This window comes from Vulpes lagopus, chromosome 11 (genome assembly GCF_018345385.1).
Source record: "Vulpes lagopus strain Blue_001 chromosome 11, ASM1834538v1, whole genome shotgun sequence".
Taxonomy (NCBI): domain Eukaryota; kingdom Metazoa; phylum Chordata; class Mammalia; order Carnivora; family Canidae; genus Vulpes; species Vulpes lagopus.
This window is the reverse complement of record NC_054834.1, coordinates 11,477,606-11,490,170: the sequence shown is the minus strand read 5'-3', so window position 1 is coordinate 11,490,170 and position 12,565 is coordinate 11,477,606. Positions and strand designations below refer to the sequence as shown.

Below are 12,565 nucleotides of genomic sequence, written 5' to 3'. Positions count from 1 at the left end.
CTAATGTGCAAGCATAATGCAAGATGGCTCCTGGAAAGATCCAGAAATGCTGATGATTAAGGGAGGCTGAGGCTGGGAGCCCAGGTGGGGAGATGGCTGTGGTTGCCACTGTTGGGAAGGATATGGATGGCACAGACCCAAGAGGAGATCTTGTGTGGGTTTTCTCCGCAGTTTTAGGACCCTGGGTACCATCCCCACAGTAGTAAATAGCCACATCTTTATCTATGATATTTACAGTGAGGATTGAAGTAAAATTTAAGAACACTTTTTGCCTAACCTATTTTCTTTCCATCCAAATGACATGGAGCTGGGATTTTTGCCAACGTTATAAAAATCTGACCTTCCAAAGCCTGATTTCATTTCTGCTCCTCCCGATGAACAGTGTCCTTTTCAAAACTTGAGCTGGATATCTTGCAATATATCTCAATATTTTTCTTTAATTTTGTGGAAATGGACATGTGGAACTGCTCCACTTTTGATAACTCCTGTCCAACTGTTAGTAAAGGAAGAGAATTTCCAATGAACCTGTAATAACATAAGAAATATTACAGAATTTCTTTGTTCACTCATCTAGACTGCAATCATCCAGGAGTGTGACTCAGGAGCCCAGAAGGAGAAGAAGGTGAAAACTTAGAGCAGTGACATGCTGTCTTCCAGGCTAAAGGAGAAAGCAGATAAGTGGGAACCTGGTGGCTACATGCCCCTTGACTCAGTGTCTGAGGGCATGCCCTGAACTGTGCAAGAGGAAAGAAGTGGTTGATGAGGTGGGTTATTGGCTGTTTAGTGCTGATTGCATACTTGCAGGGCCTGAGATCACTGTGTTTTGCAGGCCTTCTGCTGCTGTGCCCATCTCAAAATAGGGCTGGTGGTCTCCGCAGGTCTCTGAATGTGAAGGAACTGTGGAAGCTTCTTGATTTCTATAGAATTGGAATGGTTTTTATTTGCCAGGAGCCATTATATGACCCCTCTTTCTCAGTATAATAGTTTAATATATTGCATGTTTAATAAATATTAATTTCAGAAGAGCAAATATTTAAAGAGAATTTTTAAATTTTTTTCTAAATGTTCTTCACCTTTTTCATCTTCACAGGAATCACATGATACGGATGCTTGTTGTTTTCATTTCATAGATCAGGGCGGCGAGGTACAGAGGAGTGATGAGTGAATGAGGAAATGTCACATGGCTGCTAAGCAGGACATGTAGGTAAAAATATTCTTTGAAGAAAATTAAAGAAAAAGGATAAAGATGAAGATAAAAATGCCCATGAGTATCTCACCAAGAGCTGCAACTCTTTCATTATGGTGTGTGAAGTTCTAGCTTTCTGTAATTAGAAATTACATGAATATGTAATTTAATGGGTATGAATATTATTTTGTAGACTCAAATACATTTATGAGTCACAGGTGCAATATGCACAGGGTTTTAGTATTCTTGTTTCAGGTCACTTCATATTCTGAGCATTTTCTCACGTCACTGACACAGCTTTTTCATGTCTGAAGGGACGAACTGTTTATCTCTGTCACTCAGGAGCTGTCTGGTGCAAATTTCTTAATCTCTTTCTGTCTTGAAATCCTCATCTGAGAATGGATGTGATAACAATACTATCTCAGAAGTTAATGCATATTAAATAACTGAGAGTATTTCAGATTTATTATAACTGCTAGCACAGGTTCTGGAATATATGAAATTCTTATTAATGATTAGATATTATTTCTACTTATATTGTCATGTCTCAAATTTAACATTCCCATACTGTCAAACATTATTATTTGCCACAACTCTCATTGTGAAAATGCTTTGATGACCATTTTGAAGTAGTAGCCTGGAAAATCAGTTACATATTATTAGCATTTTATTTTTCTGCGTTTTTCCACATTCCTCTTTTCCTCAGCTAAGATTTTTTGCTTGCCTTTTATGATTTCCATATGGTTTTCTCTAAATATTTGCCTGTATTAAAGTTTGAAACAATTCTTCCTAAAACTTAGGGCTGGTTCTGTGACATATACGTGGAACTGATGCGAACTCATACTTGAGTTCTTCTTGAGGAGAAAAGAGAAGAATAAGCCATGTTGGCTGGATTTTCCTCCTGAGGCAGCTGCTGTATTTTCTCTGCTTTGCAATAGATACAATTTCTGAGGTGATCCACACAAGGCATTGAATTTTGAGGAGATAGAGGGTGGTAAACCTGAAGGCCAATGGCCTACAACTAAGAGGACTGACTCTTCTGCAGGAAGGTGCCTCCTAGAAATGAAAAGGAGGAGAGGGAGAGGAGACAGCCATAGTCACTCTGGAGGGAGGTCCCCTGCTCCACCGTTGATACCAGGGATTTCCTTACAGACCGTGTGTGTGTGTGTGCACACGTGTGCCTGTTTGCTTGTGTCCCTCTGTGCATGTGTGCCTGTTTGCATATAAGTGTGTGCGTGTGTGTGAAAGGGTGGCAGTTGTGGGGAGCATGTCTATCTGGAAAAGCCCACACTTTCTACCTGAACTTAGCTGTATGGAACACTGAGAAGCAGTATCTGGAACTTTTCCTTCCTATACTGGGAGTAAATCCATTCTTTCACCAAGGCTTATAAGGTGGAGAATTCCCCTGACATAGACAATGGTTTCAGATGCTAGGAGCCAAAAAGGGAGATAAATGGCCACTTCAGACATTCCTAGAAAAAAGTATTTCTTGTTTATTAATTATGTCAAACAGGGAAGTAAACAAAGGCAGATTTTATCTTTAACTAATTATTTTAAACACTTTCAGAGAATAGAGATTTTATTTTATTTTTTGTAACATGAATAGCTCTCAATATTGAAGGTATTCTCATGTGGCAGGTACGATGCGGTAAACACTTTGGTTTCATTATCTCATTTAATCTTCACAAAACCTACTAAATGGGTGCTTTTACTATTGTTCTATCTTTCCTATGAGAAAATGAAGACTCTGACACACTAGAAATTTTTATCAAAGGTCTTGGATGACTAAGTGGAAGAACAGTAATTTATACCAAAGGATCTAGATCTGGAACACACATTCTTAAAGCAGACACTTCATTTCTTCCATATGTACTTATTATAACGTATTATATACTACTGTGTAATAATATGTATACATGTATATGTACATCTGTATGTATGTACATATGAGTCTGTGTATATGTCTTTCTCCCAAGGCTATAGAATGCAGAGACAAAGGTCCCAGTTTAGGACATTTTTATTCCAGTGACATTCGTATTAATCTTCTTCATTTGGCACAGCAGCTAGCCCTGGAATCACACTTATGACTGCAATCAGATGCCATCCCTCTACCACCTCAAGTCCCTTGTTATGCAGCTTGGGTCATCTATACTCCCTGGAAATCTCAAGACTCAAAGAAGAAATGATTCCTGACTCACTCAGGCTGTTCTCAACAACCCCAGACAGAAACCCCCATCAGGAGGCAATCAGGTCAATGGGAGGTTGGAGTAGGAAGGCTGGCATCCTGCAGGCACTCCTAGTGGCTGTCTGCTTCTTTTCCTCTGGATTCTAGGACTGAGATACCTGACTTTCCATATTGCTATCTCACAATTAACCCAAAAGAAAAATTCTTCTGGTCATAGCCACCATCTCCTTTCATGGATGCTGTTTGTTATGGTTTAGTCCAAACCAGGGCAGGGCTCCTGATGGCATGATGTATGTAGGAAAATAACACTATACCAGTTACAAATTTCCAAAGCTTCATCCTCATTCCATATGTTGATCTTTTAGTTAAGTCCTCCTAAGAAGTTTTTGTGCTCTCCGTGTAGTTGATCTCTGATACTTTCTGCTAAAGCAAAATCACAAAACAGAGAAGATATGTGATTTTTTAAAAAAATATTTTATTTATTTATTCATGAGAGACACACAGAAAGAGAGAGAGGCAGAGGCACAGGCAGAAGGAGAAGCAGGCTCCATGCAGGAAACCTGACATGGGACTCGATCCCGGGTCTCCAGGATCACGCCCTGGGCTGAAGGCAGGCGCCAAACCGCTGAGCCACCCAGGGATGCCCTATGTGATTTTTTATAGCCTTTTTAACTCCACTAGCAGGAAAGGTCTTGGGGCAGACTATACAGAAAGAAAACTCTTCCAGATGTGTGCCATGACTACTTGAGTGACCAATCATTCTGTCCTGACCAGGCTCTCCTGGGTTGAGTAGCCAGTCTGGGACAATCCATATTTTCCCACAAATGCCAGATTTGTAAAGTTAACAAATATTAAAGATCTTTAAAGTGGCCCAATAGTGCAATTGGACTATGTATTTGGAAACATTTCTGTTCCTCTCTAAGCATCAATTCTTCCTTCCATGAAATGAGTTTATTTGCAGGATTTTTTTAAAAAAAAGATTTATTTATTTACTCATGAGAGAGACAGAGAGAGAGAGAGAGAGAGAAACAGAGTCACAGGCACAGGGTGAAGCAGGCTCCCTGTGGAGAGCCTGACGCGGGTCTCATTCCCAGGACCCCAGGGATGATGTCCTGAGCCAAAGGCAGACGCTCAACCACTGAGCCATCCAGGCATCCTCATTTGCAGGACTTTTATGATAATCACAGGATCTCGGACAGACACAACAGCTAGCTCATTTTCTGACAGGCAATGGAGCTTAACGGGTATGAATTCCATTTTATTCATCGCCAGTATCTTCAGCCTCAGCTTTTCACAATTACTGAAAACCCCTGGGGAATGAGATACTATACCTTACTTTTCTCTGAGATAATCAGACCTCAAAGTATGAAGTGTCCAAATAGGAATTCACGCCAATAGGTAAATAAATCAAACCTGGCATCGGAGGACAAGGTTAGAGTGATACATGTGGGGGTACAATTTATAGCCATTAGTCTGATCATTTTTTGCTACAGAGGCATAACATAACAAGAAGTGTATCAAGTGCTTAATTCAGTGTCTAGTACTTAAGGAGTTCTCATTAATAAAATACCTTTTATTATATTCTTATCAGAACATTATATTTATTTATTTTCAAGTGGAACTGAGCTCCTTGAGAGAATGACTATACATTCAACTCTGCACATATAAACTAATTGATTGTTTTTGCTTTGGCTGAGCAAAGAAAAGGAATCAAAGAAATCTCTTGACCCATGGACTGCAAATGCTAATTCTACCACTTTCAGAATATAATTGCAGATTTTTGGTAATTATTCTGTATCTTCAATCTACAAGTAAAAAAAAAATAACAGCAACAGAATTGCTGCAGTTATTAGGAATGATTAGCTTGTGATTGCTACAGCTATATGTTGACTCATAGGTAGCAAGAACATAGATCAAGGAAAAACAGAAAGGATAAATCAATTATAACAAATGTTAGAGGCAGGATTTTAGTTGACATGAAGGTGGCGGGTATTTCTCTAGGCTCCTTTAATGAGAGTTGGGATTGTTTCACTAGTGCACACTTGTATTGCATTAAAGAACATCAAGAGCACAGAATTGGATTCATCATAATATTGGTTCATAAAGCACTGTAATCTTTTATATACACAGAGATCTCTTGATTTATTTTATTATAGTAGGTGATGATGACTTGCTTAATAGCTCGAAAAATAACTCAGAATCCCTGATATAATGGAAGAACAAAAGCGTTACAAATAATCTATATGCTCCTTTTTTTGCTAATTTATCAACTAGAAAAGCACAGAATTTAGTGATAATCTGTCAACACTTGTCTGTTTCCTGTTTCTTTACTGAATATATCCTGTTCTGTTAGAGAGGGGACCTTGGTGGTTTTGTGGAGAGTGAAATGAAAGGAACTAGATAAAATCTTCTCCTGACTCTTCAACTTGTTTTATTTATTTGGGGGCCAACATAGCCCACTTATTTGACTGTTTGCTTGAATACATTCTTTTTCTCCTGCAGATGGACTGTCCACCTCTCTTTACCTTGCCCCGGGTATTACAAGGCAGACCCTCATAGACTGTACCTGTGGTCTTCCTTATCTCTGGGTGCTGCTTGGGAGCAGACAGTGGGAGCATCAGCAGGAGACTGGGAAGTGGGAGCAGAGTGAGCTCAGGATTCCCACCCTGACAGGTGGCCTTAGGTTGGCTGCATCCTTCCCCAGAGCCAACATATGGTGTTGTATAACCCAGAGCCAAAGGTTTATGCTCAGAAACCAAGAGGTGCAGGTGGGAGTGGCCATTCCCTTTCATACCAATGAAGCCATTGGAGAAATGTGTTTCTTTTCTCCTAGGGCCTTGGAAATCTGATGTCCAAGAAGAAATGCTTTTGTTGGGTGACATGGTGATAGTTCTTCAAACTTCAACTTTCAACATTTGATAGAAATCAGAGCAAAGATGCCCATTAATGAAATCCATAGAAATTAGCCTAAGGGGGTACAGAGCAGTGTGGAAAAAGGTGGAGGATCTATCCTACAATGTGTGTTATTCTGCTAGGGATGATCTCATTCCTACATCTGCATGTGGATAAAAGAGACTTAAAGAAAGCAAGGAAATTATAGTACACTTAATAAGAAGACTGAGTACTTGTGTCACTCTCTGCAGTAGCTGGTATCTGTCTTGCACAGGGGAAAACACACACTCAGCCCAAGAAGATACTCTGAGCTCTGTGTCGCTATAGGATTTTGGGAAATTATTGAAAATGTAAGGAAGCAGGAATAACTACCCATCATCTTTCACTCAGGTAGCCTTGTTAATACTTGGACATATGTCTTTCTCTCTCTTTTTTTGACCTCAGGATCATAGTCTTTGTCCTGCTTAGTATGTAGTATTTTCATAGTTACATCTTCTTTCTTAAATAAAGGTTTGTAAAGATCAAAACAACAACAACAAAACATGACAACCATGAACCTTGTCTCTAAATTGGCAGACAGAGGGAGTGGGAATCAGGAGAGAAAATAAGATTTTGCTTTGTAAAGAACCCAAGCTTGTTTGAGAAGAAGGGAGAAAAGTGATCAGGACAGAGCCAGTTACAGGCCTTTCTAACCGTCAAATTGCACATGTTGTGTTTAAGTGCTTAGAAATATGCAGTGATTTTTAATATTAGGAAACATGTTAATTCTTTTTTAAAATAAAATTCAAAAACAGTACATAGTTTTGGTAAGACAATTTTGGACATATGGAAGTGACAGAAAAAACTATCCTGATCCCAATGTGTAGAGGTGACCTCTCCAAAGTTGTGCCCTTTCCTCTGCTGAGGCTATGTCCCTGAACCAGTACTCAGGCCCAAACATAAAGACCACTCAACACACAAGAGTCAACATGGATTTCCAGGCATGCCAGACAATTTTTAAATTGTGATTTGCACAAACGGGAATCTGAGGTAACAGCCAAAATACTAGCATGTGTGAGCAGTTGGTAATGGATAATATATCTACGAAAATCCTGATATTAAGATACTCTTAGACTTAATCAGCCTTAATTTGATACTATAATGTTGGTCATGTAATTCAAAGTCACTGTGTCTCACATACCTCAGGAATGAAAGAAAATGAGTTGATCCCAAATCATCAGGATATTTCAAGCATTCATCTATACAAAATCCCCCACCCATGAGGTAATATGAACCCCTTTCTAATAGTCAAAATATCACAACAGACATTGATAGATCTACCACTATACTCAGTCCTGTACATTCGAATAAGATGCTTTCGGTTTTTCTATGAATTAGCCATTTAAACAACCATTTAGTTAACAAATATTTACTTAGGACAGGAGGGCTGGTTGGCCTCTGGCTGGTTTTCATTTGGTGTGTGTGGCCAAAGTGTCCATGGTGAAACTCATGATATCCACAAGGAGAAGGCAGGAGGAGGACATGACTCCAAATATGGGCCTGCTTTTCCCTCCACATAGGGTTTGTTTGCTGCATCCAGAAGGCCACTGTCCTCTTAGGATGTAACTCACAGGCACTATGGAACTGTGTCAAAAACTGAGATTTGTGTTGACTTGGGATGACTTCTCATGACAATGACTTCATATTTAGCTATTTTTTCTCTAACCAAACTAATAATAAGCTCTCAGAGTCACTGCTCTGTGGTCAGGCACTGAGAGGAAAGTGTTCAGTTGTATCAGGACAGTGGGGAGGATAAATGAAGGAATAGTCCTCAGAGGGAAGATAGGTTTCTACGCCTCCAACTCCACCCCTTCCTGCACATGCTGGAGGTCTTAGCCTTAGGCCTTCAGTAGAGGGTAAGGTGTGGGTGTTAGCTGAACTCTGTCAAAAGAAGGCATGTCTAAATTATAAATCTCCCATTGCAAATACAGAAGCTCAGGGAGACAGAGGAGGAGTAGTGAGCTTGAGGGACCAATGTCCTTCAGATCATTTAGACTTTCCTTTCATTAATCATTTTTCTCAAGGCAACTAAGCTGTATATAGACTTTGAAATTTCAATTGAAAATGGGTTTTGTTCAGCTTATACCTCCTCAAAGGGCTTTTTCTTCTTCCCCACATACAGCAGCAGGTGTTTTCCATTTTAGGGCCAGAGAATCTATAACACAGATTTTCTTTTCTTTTCTTTTCTTTTCTTTTCTTTTCTTTTCTTTTCTTTTCTTTTTTTCTTTTCTTTTCTTTTTTTCTTTTCTTTTCTTTTCTTTTCTTTTCTTTCTCAAGAAGTTGACTAGCTTTATAAGAAGGCAGTGAACATATTGCTACCTTATTTCTAAAATTGTGCTTTAATACAGAAATAAGTCCTATAATTTTAGCAGGTAGATCACCTCAGCTTACAGATGAGAGAACAGAGGTGTAGGAAAGCTGTACTCAAAACCCCATGTGAGGTAGTATTCAGAAGTGGAAGGTAGAAGGCCCGGGTCTCAGGGTTCATTGTGTTATCCTGCACTGAGAATCATGTCCCCCCATAGGAGCTTGAGCTCCAGGTATGCCAGTGGATGAGGGTGCTGAGAAGTTGAGAGATACTGTGCTTTTAATTACTGACTCCCCCCTGTAAAGTAATTAATTGTTCACAGGGCAGCAACTTAGAAAGTAGAATCCGGAGTTGACTCTCATTCTCAGCTTTTAACCACTTTGTGGCAAATCTCCAGAGAGTCCTTTATCCCTAACATTATTTGCATGATATTTTATTTGCACATTTTTCAGGGAGATGATCAGAATCTTAAATTGCCAGTCTAGGGGCACCTGGGTGGCTCAGTTGGTTAAGTGGCGGACTCTTGATTTCAGCTCAGGTCATGATCTCAGGGTCCTGGGATCGAGTCCCATATTGACTCTCATTCTTCCTCTACTCCTCCCCCATGTTCACTCATGCACACACTCTCTCTCTTTCTCTCTGAAATAAATAAATTAAATCTTTAAAAAATTGTCAGTCTATAACAGTACTATTCAATAGAAATAAATGTAAGTCACCAATTTGAAACACAAATTAAAACTTTTCTATCCACTGCATTAAAGAAGGTTAATAGAAAAAATTAATTAATTCTAGGACTATTTTTATTTAGTCAAAGATATGCATGGGGCACCGGGGTGGTTCAGTCGGTTAGGCAACCAACTCTTGGATCTTGGCTCAGGTCTTGATCTCATGGTTATTAGTTCAAGCCCCATGTTGGGCTCCATGCTGAGTGTGGAACCTACTTAAAAACAAAAACAAAAAAAAAGATATTGGGGTGCCTCAGTTAGTTAAGCATCTGACTCTTGATTTCAGCTCATGTCTTGATCTCACAGTGATAAGTTCAAGACCTGTACTGGACTCCATGCTAAGTGTAGAGTGTACTTAAAAAAAAAAATATCTAAAATATTATTTCAACATACAAAGTGTTAAGAGATTTCATACTGTAAGTTTTATAGTCTCCAGAATGTGACTTGTGTGCTACACAAGCAGCCCATCTCAGCTTGGACTAGTCTACTAGTTACATTTTAAGTGCTCAGTAGCCCCTTGTGGCTAGTGGCTAGAGGCTACTGCATCGAGCACCACCGTTTCTGCTCCAAATGCTTCAGCAACGACACTTGCATAATCTTCAGAAAAGTCCCTCCAGGCTGGACAGCTCCCTGGATCTATGCCAGTCTGAGCACCAGGGGCTCCTTAGCCTCCAGGATTACATGCAGTAGACATGTGGAGGGAGTGTCCGCAAGAGTCTGGGATGCTGAAGGGTGACCCCAGGGCAACCCGAAGGATTCAGGGGTGGTTGAAGTGCCAGTCCTGGAGACCCAGAGTCAGAGAACTTTTTGCTCAGGGACCTGGTCAGCATATGGGGCTGTGCGCTTCCCAGGCAGCACAGTAGTACACGGCTTCATCGTTCTTCTCCAGCTTCAGCACCAACAGGCTATAGCTGGTGACATCTTTATCTTTTATGGCAATGATTTTATCTGCTTTCAGGACTGAATCCTTGTGCACAGAAGATCCAGACACTTCCAGTCTGAGGATCCTCTGGGGGGTCGTATGCTCCTGGTGACGGTACCAGTGGATATAGCTGATCTTGGTGCTGGCTTTGCAAGGCAGAATGGCCAAGCTGCCCATGCGTGCCACAACCACGGATGGCTGCTCCAGGCTGAATGCCACCAAACCACCTGTGAGGGGGACAGCTGTGAGCCTAGGGTGGCCTGGAGCTTCAGGGCACCCCCCACACTTCTCACCAAGGAGAGAGTCTGGCCTTACCGGGAAATAAGAGAGTGAACAGGAAGGCAAGGAGACATATCATGGTCTACTTCCCACCTGGTGGAGAGAAGCCCAGGGTAACCTTGCAGCTGCACCTGCTGGGAGGAGACCAACTGGGTGGGTGGCAGAGGACCGGTTAGAGACTGAGCCTGTGCTTCCTGGTGGCCCTGGCAGGTACTGGTGAAAGAGAGGGAGCAGGGAGGGAGGAGCCCAGAAAGCAAGGACAGTGAAGGTCAGGGGGTGGGACCAGGTGCTGTAGTTCCAGTGTCAGATCCTCAGAAATGGTAAAGGCAGGGCCTCAGGAAGGGTCAGCTGAGGAACGCATCTGAAATGAAGCTTGTGAGGAGTCAAGGTAGCGTGGACTTTGGTCTGAAATGAAGGTTTCTTTTTGGGTGTGCCAAATATACCAGGAACTCCTGGGTGTACTTATGACAATTAGTTTTGCTAACGATAGCGTGTCAGTCTGGAAGGAGAAGGCAGTGGGGATGCCTAGGAAGGGAACTTGCTTGGGGCAAGGAGGATTGGATCCTTCAGCACTTGATACCAGACCTAGCTCCTGAGATCTTCCTCTTGGTCAAAGCTGAAAGGGAGACATGCTGAGCTATAACCAAGATTTAAGGCTCAAGTGTCCCAAAATACAAGCTTTGAGGTTGTACTGAGTTGATGAAGTGGTGACTAGAATACTCTGCTAAAAGAATATTCCAGGGCCATCATTCAGACTCTCAGCAGGTGTCTAGGGCAGCTGTACTAAAATATTAAGCGGGAAAAAGAGTGAGAATGTGGGTGACATCTGCACAGTAAAATGACAAGTGGAAAGTGCCTCAGTATAGAAGATGAGCAATGGGGGTGGTGAGAAATTGGTCGAACGTCTCTTTCTATTTTCTTCTCTTTTCTAGACTTTCACCCAATAAAAAAATCTTCCTTTGCAGAAAAAATTTACAACCGTCTATTCTTTTATGAAAATAAATTTTATTTCACTTTCAAAACTCTTAATTATTTCTCATAGTTATTATAAACGTTTCTCTTCAAACCCTGCTGAAATTCAAGGCTGAACAAGTGTGGGCCATGATGAGACCTACTGTGTAATGAAGTCTACCCCAAACCTCCAGCCAAATACTCTCCTGGGTAAGTCAAATGATTAAAGTAAAACAATTTAGCGTGTAAAGCGTGGTGTCCTTTATTCAAAGGAGAACAATCCATGGACTGGAGAGTTCAGGGCCTCATAAGCAGTGGAGTACTCTGCCCCAGGGATTCAGAGCAAGAGGGAATTTTATAGAGCCTTAGAAGCAGCAAAAGGGGAACAGGCAGGATGAGCTGGAAGGTTAGGGATTTCCTCACAAGGCTGGCACGTCAGGCCGGTGTATGGAGATAGTATTTAGCTTAAATTTATCGACTGAGATTGTGTATTTAATCTTAATTAGATCAGGGAAATCATTACACATTCTTGATGTTTGGGGCTTGGTTGGCTGGGATAGCCTGTATTTCTGTTCAAGGGCAGCCTTTACAGGAATAGGAAAGTTACCTAAGCTTTAGTTTGCAGACTTGATACTTCAAGCAGGAGCGCCTCCATCCTGGGCCTGCACAACTATTTCAACAGGTGATAATTGTTTTCCTGTCTTCTACTTCTCTTCCCTCTGTGGTGTGTCGGTGGTATTCTCCAAGTGACACTGAAAGTATATATTTGTCTAAAAGGGACACATGTTCCCTCCTTTCCCTTTTAATCCCTTTCACTATTTCTTATATTTCCCATATGAGTGAAACCGTATGATGATTGTCCTTCTCCGATTGACTTACTTCAAGCAAAGGAGAGAAAATGAGTGGGAAGAATTAGAGAGGGGGACAAATATGAGAGACTCCTAACTCTGGGAAAGAAACAAAGGGTTGTGGAAGGGGAAGCGGGCAGGGGATGGGATGACTGGGTGATGGGCACTGAGGAGGGTACTTGATGGGATGAGCACTGGGTGACATACTATATGTTGACAAATTGAACTTG

At 41.1% G+C, this 12,565-nt stretch overlaps 1 gene segment (V, D, J or C); it reads right to left on the bottom strand.

The window, feature by feature from the left end:
- The window catches only part of LOC121501461, a 38,696-nt gene extending 28,081 nt beyond the window's left edge, over window positions 1–10,615 (bottom strand). Inside the window, 2 exon segments of the C gene segment in view lie at window positions 10,179–10,484; window positions 10,573–10,615. Coding sequence covers window positions 10,179–10,484; window positions 10,573–10,615 — 349 coding nt within the window.
- Window positions 10,616–12,565: the final 1,950 nt, after the last annotated feature.